General features: G+C 50.2%; 1 protein-coding gene across 1 annotated transcript in view; it reads left to right on the forward strand.

Annotated features, from left to right (window-relative positions):
- Positions 1–15,775, forward strand: part of MAF1 (MAF1 negative regulator of RNA polymerase III) — a 125,479-nt gene extending 109,704 nt beyond the window's left edge. Inside the window, exon 8 of the mRNA XM_086966429.1 lies at positions 14,087–15,775. Within this exon, the coding sequence (XP_086822555.1) occupies positions 14,087–14,108 (22 nt within the window). The 3' untranslated portion in view covers positions 14,109–15,775. The remainder of the gene's footprint in view (positions 1–14,086) is intronic.
- Positions 15,776–22,277: the final 6,502 nt, after the last annotated feature.

Genomic DNA, 22,277 nt, shown 5'->3' on the forward strand with positions numbered 1-22,277 from the left:
TCAGTTTTGCCGGGGGGACAGGGGTGGGAATGTGGGAGGGGACCAGTATGCCAAGGGACGCCGACAGATCTGGTGCACCGACAATTATTCCATGCGCATTTTAATGGGTATGCCGCTACGCTATACCACACCTGTACTACTCTACGATGTCTGCTTCACTTAAGGTATTGTCCCTCAATGTGAAGGGCCTCAATAACCCAATTAAGAGGAGAGCTGTAATCTCGTACCTGGAACACTCAGAGGCAGACATCTGCTTATTACAGGAGACTCATCTCCTACCTAAAGACTGGCACAGGATGCGACCCAGAGCCTTCCCCCACCAATTTTTTTCATCACTCCCATCTAAAAAAGCGGGTGTGGCTATGCTTGTGTCCCGACGCTTCCGGGGCCGAGTGGGGGTCAAAGTAGGAGAAATCAAGGGCCGCCTCCTGGCATACACCCTCCTTATAGGGAACAGCACATTGACAGTTGGCTCCATTTACGCACCAAACACTGGCCAAGAAAGCTTTCTCAAGAACGCACTCTCGGAAGCCCAACAACCCCCTAACTCCCTCCTGCTCATCGGAGGAGACCTCAATCTAGTTATGGACACACACAAAGATAGGTCCGGACACCGGTATGGGGACACTGGAGCGCTGTCTGAGGCGGGTGGGTTGTGGCTACGGGAACGAGGCCTAGTAGACCTATGGAGGGCGATGCATCCCAACACAGTACATTACACATTCTACTCACATGTACACCGCACCTATGCGCGCTTAGATAATTTCCTAGGCTCCTCAGAACTCACGACTCGCATTGCCGACATCTCCATAGTCCCAGCGGCCCTCTCTGACCACAACGCGGTGGAATTGACACTTACCGTACCCACAACCTCGCACAATCCGAGCTCGTGGCGGCTTAACGAAACTATGTTGCAGAGACCGGCTATCGCCTCACAAATCCGTAAATGTATTTCGGACTACCTCGCCACCAATGATGATTCCGAGACCTCCGTATCGGCTCTACGGGGCCTGTGGTTGATGACTGCTAACAGGCAGGTCACACGGCTGTGAGAGCGGACCTCCTAGTCACTTGCTGTGGGGAAGTCAGACAGAACAATTGGTGCACTCCCAGCGACACTGGGGCTACTGGATGCAGGGTGCTTTTGGGCCTTCGGGCGCCCAGTGCATTTCAATGGGAAAGCTGCGAGACGAGCAAAGACTGCAGGTTCGGGAATGATGATTCTTCAGGTGCAACCGCCTTCTTCGAGGGGTAAGTTAGGGAGCTGTAGATTGGGTAGACACCCAGGATTTGGGCACAGGGAGCCGTGGGGCGCCGGGTGCAGGGGTGTCTTAAGGCATCGGGAAATCTTACCCTCTGCTGGTTGCGGTTGGAGGATTTCCTGGTGTTGAGGCTGCAGGCATCGTCAGGAGTGTTGAGGGAGGCCCTTGGATGCTGGATTCTTGGTCACAGTCGCCGGGGGCCGTCCTTGTGGTCTTTGTCAACTTCAGCTTAGGCTGGGCTCGGCGGGTGCAGAGTGGGCAGAATCCATGGTTTCAGGCCAGGGACAGGGGTTGCAGATGTTTGAGCAGAACCACTGCTCTTGGGAGTCCCAGTCTTAAGTAGAGCAAGGTAGTCGGGTCCACCGGGGTTTTTGAGGTTGCTGACCACTGGAGCAGGTTCGAGGATGGACAGGCCGGTAGGGCTGGGGCCAAGTCAGTTGCTGTCGTCCTCTTGTTAGCAGCTGCACAGCAGGTCTTCTTTCTTCTTGTTCTTCTTGTAGTTTCGGAATTGAGATCTGAGGAAGAAAGGCTTAGGGTGCCCCTAAATACTAAATTTAGGGGTGTTACAGGTAGGTAAAGGTTAGGGACCAATAGGTCCCTTCCCTTGGGTGGGTACACCCCCTATTCTGCCACTCTCCAGTGGGAGGGGGCTTGAGCCTGTCCCTGGTTGACTGGGTACCCCATCCTCATGATGGGGTGGACTGGAGTTTGTGCTTTAACTCTCCTCGCTCACCCTAGGGGTGGAGTTGGCAGAGGTGGGCACACCTCTCTTCTCTTCCAGGGGATCCTCATCAATAGTCATAAGCATTAGAACAGCTGAGAGATCGAGATCTCCACGAAGGGAGCATCGGAGAGAATCACGTTCTCCTCGAAGGAAAGATCGACCGAGAAGATCGCCAGTGAGGAAGGAAAAATCTCACCACAGGAGAAGGAGAACGCCATCATCCTCCTCCTCATCTTCTTCGAGATCTTCTAAAGGGGATTACTCCCCAACGCTGGCAGACAGCCCTCGCTCCAGAGCTTCCCCGCTTGACGACGTCAACACATACCTGGACGTTTTACAAAGGGGCGCTCACAAACTTCAAATAGAAATGGCTGTTCCAGAAGTTTCCACTACTGTGATTTTTGAGACCCTTCATCACAAATCATATTCACGGCCTTTGCTCCCATTGGTTCCAGGGATAATGGACCCAATCAAAGAGGTTTTCCTCACGCCAGCAGCGATCAGGGCGGTACCGGCACGTATCCAGAAAAAGTATAGGCCGGCCGACTCAGATCCAATCTTTGTTAAAGGAGAGCCTGCGGCGGACTCAGTTATAGTAGCCTCAGCTAAGAAGAATCACACAGTCGCTCCTTCTTCTTCAGTTCCTCCTGACAAGGACAGCAAGACCCAAGATTCTTGGGGACGCAGAGTGTGCAGCACAGCAGCTTCATCCCTGAAAGTCTCTAGTGCATCAGCACTTCTCGGCAGGTACGATAGAGCTCTATGGAACGATTCAAAGAGAAATTGCCCAAGGAGGACCAGAAGGACTTTGAGGAAACAGTGACGGAGGGCTGTTTGGTGGCGAACCAAATGATTAGTTCATCTGCAGATAACGCCCTTCTAGCAGGACATGCCTACTCACATGGGGTATGTGCGAGGAGATCTTCTTGGTTGCGTTTAACTGATCTCAAACCAGATGCCCAGCAACGCATCCTCAATCTGCCCTTCTCAGGATCTTCACTCTTCGGGGAACATGCCGATCAGGAAATGACCCGCATGAAAACAGAATTGGACACAGTAAAGGCGGTTGGTCTGGAGAAGAAGAAAGAGCCGTTCAAACGACGCTTCAAGACCAACAAGAACCGGGGAGGCCAACAGAGGGTTCAAACCCCTCAATGGTCTCAGAACAAGCCACAAGGGAAGACACAATACAGAGGAGGAAAATGAGGCAGAGGCGGACATCATCAGTCCTCTACCACGCCTAGAGGAGGCAAAGCCTGAGCAGTGGCTTCCTCTGGCGCCGTTACCTACTCCAGTGGGAGGAAGTGCTTCGCAACACCTGGCAGAGTGGGTCAGCATCACAAAAGATCAGTGGGTGCTGAATATACTGCGCAATGGATATGCGCTACGTTTCCGGAAGAGACCACAACCGATTCCTCCAAAAAAGACTCGCTCGTACCATCTAAACCTCCTCAAAAGGGAGGTGAGCGTCCTCTTAACCACATGCGCGCTGCTTTGATTTTCCTTCTATGCTGACTTTTTAAAAAACCCATTGTTCATGACGAGCTGGGCTCGTCATCAGTGTTTGAGGAGGCTACACCATGACGAGCCCAGCTCGTCATCAGCCTCGAAGGGGTTAAAGAAAAACGCAATCGAAGAGGTACCCCCATCCCAAAGGGGGAGAGGAGTGTACTCAAGGTATTTTCTAGTCCCCAAAAGAGACCAAGAGGACAAGTTCAGACCGATTTTGGATCTTCGAACCCTCAACAAGTTGGTGGTCAAAGAGAAGTTTCGCATGCTGGCACTTCATCAGATATGTCCTCATCTACAAATTGGAGATTGGATGTGTTCGGTGGATTTACAGGACGCGTACTTCCACAGTCCTATAACACCAGGTCATCGGAAGTACTTGAGGTTTCTGGTAGGGAACAAGCATTACCAGTACAAAGTGCTTCCCTTCGGACTAAAATCCGCACCAAGGGTGTTCACCAAGTGCATGGCAGTGGTAGCGGCATGTCTGCACAAAAAAGGTCTCTTTGTGTACCCATATCTAGACGACTGGCTCCTGGAGAGTCCGTCCCCTCGTCAAGCCACCAAAGACTGTCATCTAGGTCTTCAACAACTACACAGGCTTGGGCTCCACGTGAACACAGAAAAGTCGGTCCTGCATCCCACACAAACTATCCACTATCTGGGAGCAGTTCTAGACACAAATTTAGGAAGAGCGTTTCCTTCGCAGGAGAGACTATCTTCCATGGGGCAGAAATGCGGAAAGTTACTTCAGTTTCCTCGTCCAAAGGTGCGAGAAGTAGCGTCTCTACTGGGCTCCATGGCGTCCTGCATCTTCCTAATTCCAAACGGCAGGTTGAGGATGCGACCTCTACAAGAGTCTGTGGAAGATCAGTGGGACCAAGCGACTGGAGATTGGGAGGATCGAATCATCCTATCTCAAGCAGCATTGACCTCAATACAGTGGTGGACTCGCCCTCGGAATGTCTTGCAGGGAGTCCCTTTTCAGCAACCTCTTCCTTCGCTGTCTGTGGTAACGGACGCATCTCTGGAAGGTTGGGGTGCTCACATGGGTCATCTTCAGATTCAGGGTCGCTGGTCGATCAACCTTCAGACATACCACATCAACATGCTGGAACTTCGAGCAGTTCATCTGGCGCTCAAAGCGTTCCTTCCAGCAATCACAACGGACAAAATCCTGGTTCAGACGGACAACACTACAACTATGTTTTATCTGAACAAGCAGGGAGGGACTCGATCTCACCCTCTGTCTCAGGAGGCCCAGACAATCTGGCACTGGCTTCTGGCTCGGGGACTGTCGGTGGTGGCAGTACACCTTCCAGGCGAGCTAAACACAAAAGCGGACGCACTCAGCAGGCACTTCGAAGATCAGCCAGACTGGGTGCTAAACGACGAAGTAGTCGAAGAACTCTTCCGTTGCTGGGGTCGTCCAGACATAGATTTATTCGCGGACGACGAAAACGCCAAATGCCACGCCTTCGCGTCCAGGTTCCACCGGCCAGGGACACAAGGGAACGCTCTCCTGCTGGAGTGGACAGGAATGTTCGCCTATGCGTTTCCTCCTCTGGCACTGATTCTGAAGGTGGTGGCCAAGCTCATCAGATCGAGCATGGACATGATCCTAGTTGCTCCGGATTGGCCGCGACAATGGTGGTATCCAGACCTATTGCATCTGTCGCTGTGTCCACACAGACGTCTGCCGTGCAGGCCAGACCTGTTAAGCAAAATGAACGGGAGGATCCTGCATCCCAACCTCATGTCGCTGAACCTGAGTGCATGGCTCCTGAGGTCTTGCAATACGGACACTTAAATCTGCTTCCAGAATGTATGAATATTTTAAGAGAGGCAAAGAGACCTTCCACGAGGGCGTCTTATGCGTTCAAGTGGAAAAGATTTTTCATTTGGTGTAAGGACCATGGCTTTGATCCAACCAAAGGACAAGAAGAGGTAGTCCTCCCATACCTCCTTTACTTAGCGACATCAGGGTTGAAATACGCTTCTATCTGAAAGAAACACGTTAGTGTTAGATTCCTTACCTTAGAATATCCCCAGGCGTCAGTCTGGATCCGGAAACTTTTGCGTAGCAGTACCCCTGCGCGTCGGTAGGCGTCGTCTGCAGGCGTCCCCTGCGGCTCCGCGTCCGTCGTCGGCGTCGTGCGCCGTGATGACGTCGCTGGAGTATATAGACGCCGCCTCCGCGCGCTGACGTCAGTTCTTCTTTTTTTCCGCGCCAGTGGACGCAGATCTGAAGAGCAGTACTCCGGTCTTTGACCAAGTTTTTCTATTGTTATTTCACTATTGTGCCTGTTAGGATGCCTGGCACTGTGATGACTGTGAGCGCACGATGTCGGTCACGGATCATCACCGCCTCTGTCTCCGGTGTCTGGGCCCCGACCACGACGTGGACTCCTGCGTCGACTGCCGGGCCCTCACCAACAAGGCTAGGCGGGAGCGGTCCCGCAAGCTACTGGGGCTCTGGGTGTCGGCCCCACGTCGGGACCGGGAGCGGTCCCGGTCCGGCCGGAGGTCGAGAGAGAGTTCGAGGGAGCGGTCGCGGAGCCGCGCCGAGCGTTCCGGAAGTAGACACCACTCGTCGGGCTCATCAGGTAAGAAGCACAAGAAGTCGGGGCGTCGTCATCGTACCCCCGACGCTCGCGCGATGCGGCCGGGGGCTCGGGTGACCCCAACCCCGCGGCTCCGCGAGAGTCGCCGGCGCGGCCTGCCTCATACCCTCCGGTCCCTGGGCACGGCGCGACGCCTGAGGAGATCGAGGCGTTCCTAATGGCCATGAGGGCGCTCGGTTCTCCGACGGGGCCTACGGTGCCTTCGGGCCCAGTGCTACCGTCTGGGGGCCCTGGCGGTTCGGGTGTCCCTGCCTCGGCGCCGCCGACGGCTCCGGCCCCGGCGCCGCCGACGGCTCCGACCCCGGCGCCGCAAGGGCCTTCGGGATCGACGCCGGCTGGTCTTCTGGCCACTCCGGCGCCGTTACCATCGGGGTTACCCCCGACGCCGTCCCCGCGCGGCGCCTGTTCTCCGGTGCCGGCTCCGGCCGGCAGCGGGGCTCCGACGCCGGCTCCGGGCGGCGCCGTCCCCTTACCTTCCCCCGACGCCGGACGCCGAGCCGGACCGGCGTCGCTCGACGCCGGGCCCGGCGCCGATGGGGCCCATAAACCCCGAGGAGCCGGTCTACATCGTTGACTCCGAATACGGAGAAGATGAAGAGTTCGGTGAAGGTTGGGAGGGGTCCGAGGACCCTCTGTCACGCGAATGCCAGTATGACCCGGACTGGACAGGTGACTTGGGGGATGCCAGTGGTCTGGACGACTCTCCTAACCCTGGTTTGATCTCTCCTCCTTCCGTGGCATCGGTGGAGGGAGCTGCATATTCTGTGGTGCTGATGAGGGCTGCCAAGGCCTTACACCTTGAGCTCCCCGTCGCGGCCGTGAGGCCTAACATCCTCACCGAGGTCTTCAAACCGCAGTCATGCCCACAGGAGCCACTGCTGCCGTTTAATGAAGCCTTGTCAGACGTTCTGTTGGGCACGTGGTCCAGGCCCGCTTCAGGTGCGCCTGTTGATCGGAACGTGGCCAGGCGCCACCGTCCTTGTCCGCACGACCCCAAGTTCCTGTCTACCCACCCCACTCCTGAGAGTCTGGTGATCCAGGCCTCGACCTCCCAGTCCGCATTCCCGTCGGCCCCGCCCGACCGGGAATCCAAGAGGTATGACCAATTTGGCAAGAAGGTCTTCTCGTCCATTAGTTTGGGCCTGCGGTCTTGCAACACCGCTTGCCTCTTGGGCCGCTACACCCACTCTGTGTGGGATACGGTCGCGGAACTGCTGCCAGAATGCCCCATGGAGGTGCGGGCAAAACTCGGTCAGGCTGTGGCTGAGGGCCGAGATGCAGCGAAATATTCGATACGGTGTGGTCTTGATACGATCGACTCGCTGGGCAGAGCTATGTCAACGACGGTGGCGATTCGTCGCCACGCCTGGCTGAGATCCGCCAATTTTTCGGCAGATGTCCAGAATACATTGATGGACATGCCGTTCGATGGCTGTCACCTGTTCGGTGACAAGGCGGACCACGCGCTGGAACGCTTCAAGGACTCCAGGGTCACGGCCAAGTCCTTGGGTCTCTCGACCCAGCGTCAGCAACCGGGTTCGTTTCGTCCCTTTCGTGGCCAAGGAAGGGGCGCCCCCACACGTGCCGCCAGCCACGCGCCGCCAGCCACGCGCCGCAACAATCCTTTCAACGCGGTGGCGGCCGTGGAAACCGCCGTGGTGGCGGTCGGGGACAACGGCGGGGTGAGACCACACCTACCCCCGCAGCATCTACCTCAAAATCCTCCTAGTCCGTGCTTTCGGCCCCATGTGACGCCAGTGGGTGGCAGGGTTCGCCATCACCACGCTCACTGGCGCACGATCACTTCGGACAGGTGGGTGCTGCAAATCGTCCGAAGGGGCTACTCCCTCCCCTTCGAGACCTCTCCTCCAGCCATGCCACCGCAGAACCACCGTGTGTCGGGGGACCACTTGACACATCTGCAGGAGGAAGTTACGGCCCTCTTGGCCAAGGGGGCCATCGAGCGCGTTCCTGGGCCAGAAGTAGGGCGTGGTTGTTATTCCCACTACTTTCTGGTACCCAAGAAGGACAAGGGGGGCCTACGTCCTATCTTGGATCTAAGGAACGTCAACGGCTTCCTCCGGAAGGAGAAGTTCAAGATGTTGACGTTAGCTCAGGTCTTGGCTGCTCTAGACCCACAAGACTGGATGGTAGCGTTGGACTTGCAGGACGCCTATTTTCACATCCCCGTCCTGCCGGCCCACCGGCGTTACCTGCGGTTCACGGTAGGCCTGGAGCACTTTCAGTTTATCGTGCTTCCCTTCGGCCTTACCAGCGCCCCACGGGTGTTCACAAAGGTGATGGCGGTGGTCGCAGCCCATCTGCGCAGGTTGGGGGTTTCAGTCTTCCCCTACCTAGACGACTGGTTGTTGAAGGCGGGCTCGCCCCAGACAGTCGTCCACCACCTTCAGATGACGGCAGACCTCTTGCACGACCTGGGGTTCTCCATCAATGTGCCGAAATCACACCTGTGTCCCTCTCAAAAGCTCCTTTTCATCGGAGCGGTTCTGGACTCGGCGCAGTTTCGGGTTTATCCTCCGGAACGGCGGGTTCGGGATATTCAGGCTTTAATTCCCATCTTTCAGCCGCTATCCCGGGTTTCGGTCAGGTTGACGCTGCGGCTGCTGGGACTGATGGCTTCCTGCATCCTTCTGGTGCATCACGCCCGGTGGCGGATGCGGGCTCTGCAGTGGGACCTGAAGTTTCAGTGGGCCCAGCATCAGGGCAACTTGTCCGACCAGTGCTGAGCAGTGGAGATCCGGCTCCTACACATACTTCCAAACAGACTTACCAAGGTCTTCAAAATCCTACACTTCGTGAAATCTAGAACTGATCTCCACCAAGTGACTATCGCCTCCTTACCAACCTTGAAAAAGCCCCTGTGTGGGCGAAACACGTGTCGGCAGTGCAAAGCTGGAGAACTTTTAATGTGCTTAAAATAAAGATTTTTGAAGATACTACGTACGGTTTTGGATCCATACTTTGAAGCCCATTTATTTCTCATGAACTTGTGTCTAAAACTGATGAAAAAGTGGTGAAATAACCAATGTGTAATGCAGAAATATTACTGATTTCTGACTCCACAGAGGGTGCTTGTTGCAACTTGGTTTCTTCTTAATTAATAACCTCTGCGCGCAGGGTTAGCGAGATTCAAGCACTCTGCACCAAGGAACCTTACACTGTGTTTCACCACAACAGAGTGGTAATGAGGGCTCACCCATCTTTCCTTCCAAAAGTGGTATCGGATTTTCATATAAACCAAACGATTACCCTTCCTTCGTTCTTTCCTAACCCATCGACCCCAGCTGAGAGGTCGTTGCACTCATTGGATCTTAAACGGGTGCTAAAGTTTTACCTAGAAAGAACGAAGGGCACCAGAAAGACAGACCAACTCTTTGTCAATTATGGTTCAATGAGGACCGGGTTTGCAGCAGCCAAAAGGTCCATCTCCAGATGGATTGTCTCGTGTATCAAACTAGCATACCAGCTGGCTGGCAAACCTTTGTTACAATCACCCAAAGCTCATTCCACTAGAGGGAAAGCAGCCACAATAGCATTTTTACATGACATTCCTATGTCAGAAATATGCAAGGCTGCGACATGGAAATCAGTCCATACCTTTACAAGGCATTATTGCCTAGAGTCTGATTCCAGAGCGGATTCTCAAGTAGGGCAAGCCATTTTAGAACAGATGGACATCTGTGAAAAAGAGTTAACTAGCTATTTGAAGTTTGTGAGTGCCCCTTTGTAAAACCTCCAGGTATGTGTTGACGTCGTCAAGCGGGGAAGCTCTGGAGCGAGGGCTGTCTGCCAGCGTTGGGGAGTAATCCCCTTTAGAAGATCTCGAAGAAGATGAGGAGGAGGATGATGGCGTTCTCCTTCTCCTGTGGTGAGATTTTTCCTTCCTCACTGGCGATCTTCTCGGTCGATCTTCCCTTCGAGGAGAACGTGATTCTCTCCGATGCTCCCTTCGTGGAGATCTCGATCTCTCAGCTGTTCTAATGCTTATGACTATTGATGAGGATACCCCTGGAAGAGAACTAGGATTACAGGTAAGTAACTAATCCTTCCTCACTTTGTTTTTCCTGCTTGGTCTCCCGCCCAAAGTGGGGGGGGTAGTACCAGTGGGGACCAGTTGCTGTGTACAGCAAGTGGTCAGGAGAGGCTCACAAAAGCGGTATGCCTTTGAAGCTTTTCCTTCGTGAACCCTGCCCATCCTGGGGAAGGAAGCTTGGCTCCTTGTCCCATGTGTGCATTGTTTCAGGCCCCCGAGAGCGGCAAGCTCTCGACCCAGGGGTCCAGAAACATGTCTGGGGGTGGCAGCCTCGGCAGCCACTCAGTCAGGTCACTGGTAGTTGGTAGAGTTTCAGGGGGCATCTCTGAGATGCCCTCTGTCGTGCATCTTACATTAATCCCACACTGGCATCAGTGTGGGTTTAATGTGCTGAGAAGTTTGATACCAAACTTCTGTCTTCAGTGTAGCCATTATGGTGCTGTGGAGTTCGTAATGACAACCTCCCAGCACCATATACTCTAAATGGAAGCACTGCACTTACAGTGCCCAGGAATGGACCTGGGTACTGTATGGGTACAGGGCTCAGGCACCTGTACCCTCCTCACTGGCATAGGGCACCCAGCTAGAGGGGTGACTGATGTATGTCAGGGCAGTGCTTTGTGGACATGGTACTTCGTTTTGTTCTGTGCCAAGTGTGTGTGTGTGTGTGTGTGTCAGGGTACAGGGACCCTAAGGGTGGCACAATAAGTGCTACGGCCCTTAGGAGCCTTCTCTGGTCACAGTGCCCTAGGTACCTAGGGTACCATTTACCAGGGGCTTACATGTGGCCAGAGATGCCAATTGGGTTTAGGCTTCAATGCAGTTTTTAGGGAAGGCACACAGGCCCTGGGTACCTGATTGGCAGGAGCCCAGGGAACACTCCGTCAAAGCACATCAGCGATTCAGCAAAATGTGGGTGCACACCAAGCAAGAAAGAGGGCACTTTCTCACAAGCTGCTTACATCATGCTCGAAGGACTGTCCAATTGCTTCACAACTTTAGGTTCTCCGTAAGCCTCACCTATAACCATCCAAAACACAAGTGTATCTAGGAGCCACAATAGACCCTCGCAAAGCTCTAGCGTACTCCAAATCAGTCAGGATTTGCAACATGCAAGCTCTAATTTCACAGATTCAGCCTCAACACTCGCTACCAGCCAGAGTGTTCATGCAACTAATCAGAATGATGGCTTCTTGCATCTTAATCATTTCATATGCAAGACTTCAAATGCGCCCCCTACAGGAATGCTTAGCACATCAGTGTAACCAGGCTCAAGGTCAGTTATCAGATCTGGTGTTGGTAGATGGCTGGGCTCATCGCTCTCTGCTTTGGTGGAACATACAAAACCTTTCCAAGGGACGGCCAATTCTTAATTCCGTTCCACGGATAGTGATAACAGCAGACTCCTCCCTCACTGGTTGGGGAGCACATATGGGAAAACATACCATTCAGGGCATGAAGACTCTGCAGCAAAATAACTCCACATAAACCATCTAGAACTGCTAGCAATTTTTTTAGCATTGAAAGCCTTTTATCTTAATCTAGTAGGCAAAGCTGTCCTGGTTCGCACTGACAACATGATAGCTATGTACTACATACAAAAATGGGGGGACTCACTCTCTACAGCTGTCTCAGTTAGCTCAGACCATCTGGAGATGGGAATACCTCAAAAGATATCTCCTTGCAGAACATTTATTTAGGGAGGCGTTTGGCCCATTTAAATAGTTGCATTGTAGGCCTCTCTTACGCTTTGAATCATTGTTGTCTGTCATCGGTCTTGAGCGCCTAGAGACCTGTAGGTGATTTGGCGCTATATAAACCGAAGTTAACAATAACATCTTCCAGGAGTACAAAACCAAGTTGCAGATTTGCCCACTCGTCAACAACAGCAGATACACGAATGGGAACTTCGCCCTCAAGTTCTCCTCCTGTTCTTTTAAATGTGGGGCTTCCCAGAGATAGATCTGTTTGCCACCTACATGAACACCAAATGCCTAAACTTCGCGTCCAGACATCCACACCCATTGTCCAATTGCAATGCACTATGGATGAATTGGTATGGGGTATTAGCTTTGCTTTTTCACCTCTCACTCATTCCATTAGTGGTTCGGAAACTCAAACAGCACTCCCTCGTTACCTAGTTGCTTCCACATGGGCCCGACAACCCGGATTCACAATTCTGTTGGAACTATCAGTAGTTCGTACCAAAGACTACACCTCTCCCCCAAGCTTTGTTCCTGACCTCTTGATAGCAAAAGGCTTTCACCCTAGGAGGTCAGAAACTTGTCGTGGGTGGCAGGCACTAGTCAATAAACACATCAGAGGCTAGTAGGTTTTCAGGGACACCTCTAAGGTACCCACTGGGTGCATGTATTGTTCAATCCAACACTGGGATCAATGTGGGTTTATTAATTCGAGATGTTTGATACCAAACATTCCTATTTTCAGTGAAGCCATCATGTAGCTAGTTAACTCTTTTTCACAGATGTCCATCTGTTCTAAAATGGCTTCCCTATTTACTTGCACTGGCAGTAATAGGGGCATATCTGCTCATGCAGGTATGCTCTCACATGTAATATAAAGCACACCGCCATAGGGCTGAGAGTCCTGATGTAGTGGTGACTTACAAATATTGCGTGCAGTGCTAGAGGAAATGGCACACAGGGATGTGTGTGTCTTGTTGTGTTATCACGTTAGTCTGCACCAAAACACACAGCTTGCAGTGGCAGCTCTGTATGAGTTTGGTGAGGGGTGCCTTAGGATGGCACAATTCATGCTGTAGCCCTTGGGAAGACTTCTTTAGTACCCCAGGCCCTAGGTACCATTTACTAGGGACTTTCAGAGAGGGCTAAAGGTGTTGCCAATTGGGGACACAATTGTACAGTTTTTGGAAAATAATTCTGTCACTGGGGACCTGGACAGCAGGAACCCAGTGCACTGCCATTCCAAATCATATCAATTACATGACAAAAAGTGGGAGTGACCATGTCAAAAAAGGCAAGACCCTGTAGTTCACCTATCAATAGGTGAACTACAGGGTCTTGACTTTTGTTCTCATTGATCACCCCCTCCCTGTCAATTAGTATAGGGGCACCTTCCTACTGTTGGACATGTCAAAAAAGGAGCACTTTCCTACAGGTCTCTATAGAAGACTAATCACACTGGAACAGTCCCCCAAGTCTTCAGTGCCTGCTTGCTACTGTGATGGCCCCCTACGCGATGGCTGTTATTAATTCACATCATTTGTCCTACCACAAGCAAATGGGGGAATACAATATGGCTACTGCCATACACTCCAATTGTTGCTCCTGTGAAGCTGTTTGGTGCACGGCATCATGTGACCAGCCCCAGTCTTAATGCCTCTTCTGACACTTTCCTCCCCATATTACTGTCTTCCCACTCTGAGACCTTGTGTATGCCCCATAGAGGGGCACACAAGGACTTAACCTTAGTCTATTGGATCACTCATCGCTCCTAATGACCAATTTACCATTATTCCAGAGGCTTACCGAGACGCTGTCACTGGAAACTGACTATCTTGATGACGCTGAAGAGGGAAACAGTACAAAGAGACAAACATCAGTCCGATTTCAACTTTGCTCCAACTGTACTGTAATGGTCTCTAGGCAAGTTATTTTCTCATTAGCATTTTAACTGGTCAAAGCGTCAGCTACATTAATACTGTGATAGACACTTGTAGGAAATGTTTAGGGAAAGACTAGGTTCTAGAATGATCGATGCTGGAAAAATAAACACGGTGCTAACTTTCTCTTACTCACCATTTGTGTCCCTCATCCCCACATCCTGCCTGTGACCAATACATTTGTCTTGGATTTTTTCATCATTCTATTGGAACATCTAGTACTGAAATGTAGCATTTTCCACGGATGTTAATTTGTTCTCTCTTTTTTAGGTTTCAAGTTATGTGCATATGATGCCCACATATTTTGCGTCTTCAAGACCTCGCTTCTGTCCAGATGGCTTGCAGAGAAATGTGGAAAACATTTTCCCAATATGCCATGGATGATCCTACTTGCTTCTATGAATGTCAGCTCTTACTATAAAGGATACATCTCTGGATTGACCTAATCTGCATGATGGATGCCAGCTTGTGATGTTTTGAGAGCCCTTTGAGCAACCCTTGCTCCTCTGTCACTGGGCACCTCCATATTGCTTCTCTCAACCTCTAAAAATCTGAATGCTCTGCAGGGGCATCACAGTACAGACACACAAACCAGTGTGCCTGTCCCTATGTTGTTTGTGACAGACAGTTGTGCAATAGTCCTTGTACTCCCCCTGCTGGATGAAGAATTGTTTTGTTTTAACTTGCGATAACTGCTGTGAACCAAACCAAGTTTTGCATTTCTCTGACAGAATCAGATGTAGCAAATTCCGTCCATGCATAGCACCAGCATTTCGTTTGAACACAAACTCAATTGTATGTTTTTCATTTCAAGATATGCTGCCCATGTGCTTGCCTGATGGTATTTGTGACCTCTAGAGCCAGCGAGACACGTTTAGTTGCACTGTGCTGGTGTATTGTTTTATTATTTTCCTGCGACTTTAATCCGTTTCAGCACCTGTATTGTAAACCCATTGAGGACAGTCTGATTTACGTCCGGATATCCGCGAGGACAGGGGGATCCTGTCTTGACTGACCATCTCTTGGCTACCATTCTAGAACACTCATACATTTTAATATTTATGGTAACCCTAATAAAGATATGGACAATGGTCCTTGCTGAAAGGTAATCTCCTCTTGCAAGATGAACATAACGGACTAAAGTTGAAAATATCAGAACTGAAAATCTTTATGGGAAGCTCCATCCTATTTCAAGTGGCAATGTTGTATTTGTTTTAAAAACATTTAAGCACTGAAAACTTTCAGCAATACACACAAGTGATTTCTGCTTTGGTGCTTTAAAAATGCTTACGGCACCATATCGAAATTGGCTTTGTCTTTTTAACATTTTGGATCCTATAGCCTGGGGTCTTCTGTTCTACTTTTGTGAGGAGAATAATGCACAGTTTCAGGGGCTGCTATTTTAGTTGGTCATTGTGTTTTTAGAGGTGCTACATCCTTGTACTTTTGCTTTGGGATGAAGAAACCTGCTCAGGTAGACTTCTGTGCATTAATGCGTAAACATCTTTGAGTGTTCTGAGCTTCAGTGGCTTCAAAAACCACACAGTGATAGTTTTGGGGTTTTGATGTAAGCTGTTATTCTAAACAGTCCAATTTGGTAATTTGTTATAGGCACCCTAAAGTTTAGTACAGTCTTGTCCTAGAAGAACAGGTGTTGCTACCCTGCCCTGGGCAGTTCTTTTGTCCTCTGCTCTGACTTTGTATTTCCCTTTCCATTGACTTTATTAAAATGTAATTACTCAAAGATAGTGTAATTGATCAGAATTCAGTCTGCATTCTGCCTGAATGGGAAGATCGTTTCATGGGTAGTTACCAGAGTGAGGTAAGCTTGAACTAAGTACACTCCTATTTTGCAGACACTGAACTTGCAAAATTGTAGCCCACTCTGTACTCCCGGCTAAATATTGTCACCAGGTAAATCAAAACAATGTAATTGTGAATAAAACTTTTATTCTGAAATTCGTTCTTTAGTGTCTAAATGAGAAGTGCTAAACTAGAATATTTAGCTTCTTCTGTGTAGGGTTTTATTGCGCTATTGATAAAGCATAATAATTGGTCAAATTCTATTCATATCTGTAACTTTGAAGAACTAAACTACTGGGAGACTCTCTTTGGCATACTCTCAACCACCCCTTTGATCACCTCCATCGTGTCATGTTTTGTCGTGGGAAATCTTCTCTAGAATCTCGATGTCGGTCGTTTGATATAGAAGTGTTTCAAATATCCCTTTTTATTTCTTTTTCAATACATTTTTTAGGGTGTTGACCTGGTCCGTGTGTACACTGCTACAATTCTGGACTTGAGTTTAGATTTCTTGTTTGCCGCGGTCAGGTTTAGAGGTATGTGAAGGGATCTTTCCGGGAGAATGAAAACCTCAATAGGTTGATGCAAGATCGTAGGAGGTCTGGTGGAGGGCGACCATCACTGGAATGTCAACATCTGGTTTAAATGACTGTTTTCATCTGAGTTGGAGAATAGATATATAGGCTCCTTAATGCCATTTTGTATAATTAGCAGGTTGTTCATGTTCTGCCCGAACTGCAGCCAAACGTTTGCCATTAATGACAAACACCCAGTTGGCTTGTTTTGTGTCGCAAGAGACCATAGGTCCAGGGGCCATGGAACACTTCAGCAATATGTCTTATTTATGCCACTAAATTAGCAGAACTGGCAAAGAATCCAACAGGTCATGTGTTGCTGAGCACTTTCTGAAAGCCTGTCATAGGCAAGATCTTCTGAATCTTTGACTTTTCTAAAACAGAGGTACAAGAATTGGGGAGGATGACTGGCCCATTAAAAATACATTTGAGATATGCGTATATTGGAAGGATTGAAAAAAGTGTTCTGTCGCTTTAAGGCTCTAAGAGCCCTTGATGCTGTTTAATGGCAGTTCCCTCACAATCCTTTTTTTTTCTCCCACATCTGCGATTGATTTTAGGAACATATATGGTGTGTTTGCACATTTTTCTGAGATTTATCTCTCAGAAATCACACTTTTCCAGTGTGAATCTTTTCTGGATTCACATGCTGTGCATTATTCTGCCATCTAATGGATGTCCAAAGGGATTCTGAAGCATAGGGGGCTTTGAGGTAAGCTGGAAGACTTGAGGGTTAAGAAGAGATCAGAAAGGCCCTTCAAAGAAGACTCAGATTTTACTTGAAATATCTTGGAACTTGAATGAAATGTGAAAAGTTTGATTGTTGTGCAGCTCTGTATTATTATCTATGGAAAAGGTGCCAAAATCACCAGAGGAGAGGATCCAAGGAGAAAGTGGGAGAAACCACTTTTTCCCCACCAACTGACCCAATCGCAGTCGAAGATCACTGCATTGTCTTTAAGACCATTTGCCCCAACATCTTTGCTGCTGAAGGCACAGTGTCCTCACCACTTACACTCCTCCAAATCACTTGAGGTCAAGACCTTGACTTCAGAGGCTCCCAGCTCCATCAGTGTCTCCTTTGGGGTCTTCCACTTATGACGGAAACACTTCATCTTATACTCCCACATGGTCAGGAGCATCAGGCACCTCTCTAAAAGTTCTATAACTGAGGCCACTAAACCTCTAGAGAGGCATCTGATGCAAGTGACCTATTCCTGTCCCTTCTATTTCGGTCTCCATCCCCAGAGTCCGTTCCCATTAACGGCCCAAGATGCCCAGGTTCAACTCCCTAAAAAAACGCAAAGCAGATTCATAGACATTTGAAAGGTTAAAAAGTATTTAGTTTGAGTGTATGTGTGCTGTAGATACACACGTTGCGTAAATCCGATATCCAGGGCTCAGATTATTACAAGTTGTTTTTGTTCCAAGAAGTTTTTTTCGAGTAACTAAGCTGTGTGACTCCTCCTCTTAGGAATACTGCGCATGGTCACCGATGCAATCTTCAGATTGTTTTTTTTCCGCCGACTGATTCGGATGTAGTATATCGCGGTCCAGTTAGTTTCCTTCAGTCCGTTGTATATCTCAACAGTATTGTTTCGATCAATATACTAAGCATCTCATACTAGACTTTCGTAGCAGCATTTAGACTCGTCCCTTTGACCTACTGGCCACGCCCGCCCGGGCAACACTTCTCCATTTCGAACAAGATCAAGAATGACCTGCTAATGGAACACACTTAGTTCCTTTTCTGTACAAAGTGCCACTCCAAATATTCTAGACCAACATCCTGTTTGCAAGTTATGTCTCTCGCCCGAACATCGAGAAGACACTTGGAAGGCCTGTAAGTCTTTTCGGTCTAAATAGACTCTTGGAGATCGATGGGCTTGAAGAGCAGTGCAAGCAAATAACTATATCCCCGACATCTTAGGTCGACAAGAGGAGGAAGAGGCTTCAGCTGGACAGGAAGAATCCCTTTCTATACAGGTCTCAGAGTCTAAGATCGAAGAAGACTCTACTACTTCTACCCCTGCTCAGATTACGAAATCCTCAGCTTCCACCAAAACAACTTCTCACGGGCTCGCCACTCTGCTCAGGTCATGGTGCACAACAAAATTATTGGAAGGTTCCCCTGGTAGTGTACACAGGGAGGGGAGTGAACAATGCAAAAAGTGGGACCGTGTGATTTATATTTTTTGCAAAAAAGGTCCGAGATACTGACTATATACCGGAGTGTGGGGGAATTATGGTCTGAGCGGAGTCCCTGATATCAATTAGAATATAGTTGCAAAGGCATATAGATCACTCATCATACTTTAAACCAAGACATTAATCAATAAACAAATCCACCAAAGATATAAAAACAACTAACACAATTTATTATTGTACCTCCCTATTAGGGTTACAATCTAATTAATTAAAAAGAAAACATTGATCAAGTGATTATCATCATAAAAAGTTTTTACGTTAAACAGTCCAAAAGAGTCGACGCGGCGTTTCGGTGTCTGTTTACAATAGTTACACCTTCATCAGGACATGTGACAATTGACTTGTTATCTAAAAATTTTAAAAAAACAATATTTTAGATGTCGTGTTATATAAAAAAAATTATATACAGTAGTACATACATGACAACTCAGTCGACCCCCCGTTTTGATTTAAATAAAGTGTGTGTAAAGGTGGGATTAAAAGGTTTCCCTATATAGTAAAAGGGCTTTCTCTGTATAGTAAAAAGCGAAGGAGGTAACTGGGTATTCAGAAAAGACGAGTCCAAAATGTCATGTATGTACCACTGTATATACATTTTTTATATAACACAACATCTAAAATATTGTTTTTTTTTTAATTTGTAGATAAGTCAATTGTCACATGTCCTGATGAAGGTGTAACTATTGTAAACAGACACCGGCTTTTTGAGACTTTTTGTCTCCATTTTTGCATCGAGTCTTCGACTCCTAAGGTGCAGTTAGGATGCCCGGTTTTTAGTCCTGCGAGGACTGTCACCATTTGATGTCTGTGACGGACCCGCACCAAGTGTCTTTTCTGCCTGGGGCGTGCTCCGATTGCCAAGCCATGGCGCCGAAAACTTTGCTGGAGCGGTCCCGAAAGCTGCTGAAAGTCCGGCAGTCAGCTCCACGTCGATCGAGGTCACGTGGAAGGTCGAGGGACCCTGCACGGAGCCATCCCCATCGGTCTTCTGGATCAAAGTCTTCGCACTCTTGGTCAGGTAAGGCGAAGCACAAGATGTTGAAGAAACATTGTTCTCTGACTTCCTCTCGCCGGTGCGCGACGCAGTTGAGGGTGCGGGTGTGCCTCCCATGTGCCTCCGGCGGAGCCTATACTGTCGCCGCCGGCCTACGTGCTCTTTCCGGGTTGGTCAGCGACTCCGGCCCAGATACAGGAATTCCTGTCGGCCGTGGCTCGCCTCTTAGGGTAGTCATGTCCTGCAGGTGGGCCTACGCGTGGGTGGTACTTTACTTTCACTGCTCGTCGCTCTGGCGCCGCAGGACCCCCCCCCCAGATCCATGCCTGGATCCCGGTTGACCTGGTAACATCTCCACCGACGTCGACCCCGCTGGCACCACTTCGACGTCGTCAGCCCCGAAGTGGACGTGGCGTCGCTCAATGCCGTTCTCGACGCCGCTCGGGAATTTCTATCCCCATGTCCCTACTCTTTATTTTCAGCCTGTACACCAGCCTGAGGAGAAAGGGGGGGTGACTGGGAGGCGTCTGAGGACCCTCTCGCAGCTGCTTGCGAGTCTGAACAGAACTGGGCAGAGGAGTTTGGGGATTCCAGTGGTCTGGATACCTCACCAGACCTTGGCATGCTATCTCCTCCTACTGTGGCTACGGAGGAGGGTGCAAGTTAAGCAGTTGTGTTGCGTAGGGCAGCCGTGGCCCTCCACCACGAGCTCCCTACAGTGGCCGTCAGAACTATCCTCCTGACAGAAGTGCTTCAGCCAGGAGCTACTTCTGTGGAGCCGCTGCTTCCCTTCAACAAAGCACTTTCTTGCATTCTTTTGGGCACTTGGTCTAGGCCCACCAGAGGGGCTCCTGTGGATAGGAATGTGGCCCGGCTCTGGGCAACCCCACTTTCCTCTCCCAACACCCCACCCCTGAGTGCTTGTTTGTCCAAGCCTCTGCTTCCCCGACTGCTTTCCCTTCCGCGCCCCCCCCCCATTTAGGGAATCCAGAAAGTGGATCAGTTCGGAAAGAAGATTTTTTTCTTCCACCAGTTCTATGCTGCGGTCCGTGAACACTGCATGCCTCATGGGCTGTTATTCCCACTCTCTGTGGGACCTGGTGGCACAAGTGCTGCCTCAGTGTCCGGAGGAGGCCCGGACAGCTCTCTCCCAGGCTGTTGCAGAGGGGAGATTCGTTGTGGCCTAGACACCGCCGACACACTGACAGATCGATGACAACGCCGGTGGCGGTTTGACGCCACCCCTGGTTGAGGACCACTGGTTTCTCGGGGGATGTCCAAAACACACTTATGGACATGCCCTTTGATGGCAGTCGCCTCTTCTGCGACAAAGCAGACCATGCGTTGGAGCGATTTAAGGACTCACGGGCTATGGCCAATGTAGGAAGGTACATCCTGACTATGGTTGCCCCCAACTTTTTGCCCTGTGTTTTAGCTGGTTTTGGACATAGTCGACCTGGGACCCTGCCAATCAGGACCCCAGGCCTACTGCTCTCTCTTTAAAATGGATTCCATGTACCCTAGGTACATTTCCAATTGGTACTGGGCCACCCTATCAGACCCTGTAACTCAGGGCATGGGTGTACCCAGGGCTGCCAGGGGCTGCAGCATGTATTATGCCACCCCTGGCTGGCCTCCTAAATTTGACACAACTGGCTGCATGACAGCTGGGGCAAAGTCGTGTAATCACCCTTTGCTGTAGATATAGTATACCTATATCTAACCCTAAAATGGACACACAGATTCCTATCAGTCACTCCTATGGCAGGCCTTAACAATCCTGAAGGCAGAGTGCTTGGAATCGTGTGAGATGGTGCTCTGGCATGAGCTGAGCCTGTCTGCAGCTTGCGGAACCAAGTCCTAATAGCTGTTCCATGATATCACATACTATATACTCTTAAGTGCATTATAATCCTCGCGGTTAAATGCTAACTTTGGTATTGCTTTATCAAAACATGTCGAGTAAGGTGTCATACGAATTGGAATACTAACCCCTCGCCAATTCTGGCGACGGGGTTAGCATTCCACCCTTCTAGAGGGACACGACATGTGTTTAACTGTGAACCCCGGTTAAAGTTAACTAAAGCATCAGCTCCACAAAATGGATGCTGCCACCACAGACACGAGTCTGACCTCCTGCTGCTGGGAGTCCTTCCAGCGAGGGAGGCTTGGACAAAGGGTTTCCTGTCCGGGGCGGTGCTAGCACCATCCCAGACATGGTTTTGTGTATCCTGGGTAGGCAGGGCTTTTCAGGAAGGTGACTGCTGAGTGGCACCCCGGTGCTCACTACGCATAGGCCAGTCAGAACCAGTTCCAGGGGCACACCAGCCCCTGGCCTGGGGAAGTCCGGCAGGGGAGAGAGGGGTAACCACCCCCCTCCTGGTCCCACCCATAGGCAGGACCTAGTCACCGGGTCAGCCCCCTTTTTTAGTATAAAGATAGGAGCGGGCCCCCTGTTCAAATTAGATCATCTTTGGAATCAAGACACGACTTTCTTCGAAAGGACTTCAAGATTTCTTCTTCAAGATTCTCCCTTGTGGCTAAGGAGTAGTCACCCTGCATCAAGCGGGCACCATCCTAAGAAACACTGCGGTCTGCTGCAAGTCCTTCTTCAAGAATCCGACGACCCAGCTCGACGAGACCCGGCTTCCCTGGCACCTCTGACCTCTACTCACCTCTACAGCAAAGCTGAGAACCGTGAGTGCGACGAGACCTCGAGGGACCGACGATCGCCAAGACTGCACGACATCTTTACTGCAAGCCCACCGTGTCCTCCACGAGTGAGTGCTTTGGGGTCCGAGAAGCCCCGACCCTGCGCAGCTCCAGCACCCAAGGTCAGCCTCCCTGCATCTCCACGATCTGCGTGGGGCCCTTCTGCTGT

The sequence above is a fragment of the Lissotriton vulgaris genome, chromosome 4_1 (assembly GCF_964263255.1).
Source record: "Lissotriton vulgaris chromosome 4_1, aLisVul1.2, whole genome shotgun sequence".
Taxonomy (NCBI): domain Eukaryota; kingdom Metazoa; phylum Chordata; class Amphibia; order Caudata; family Salamandridae; genus Lissotriton; species Lissotriton vulgaris.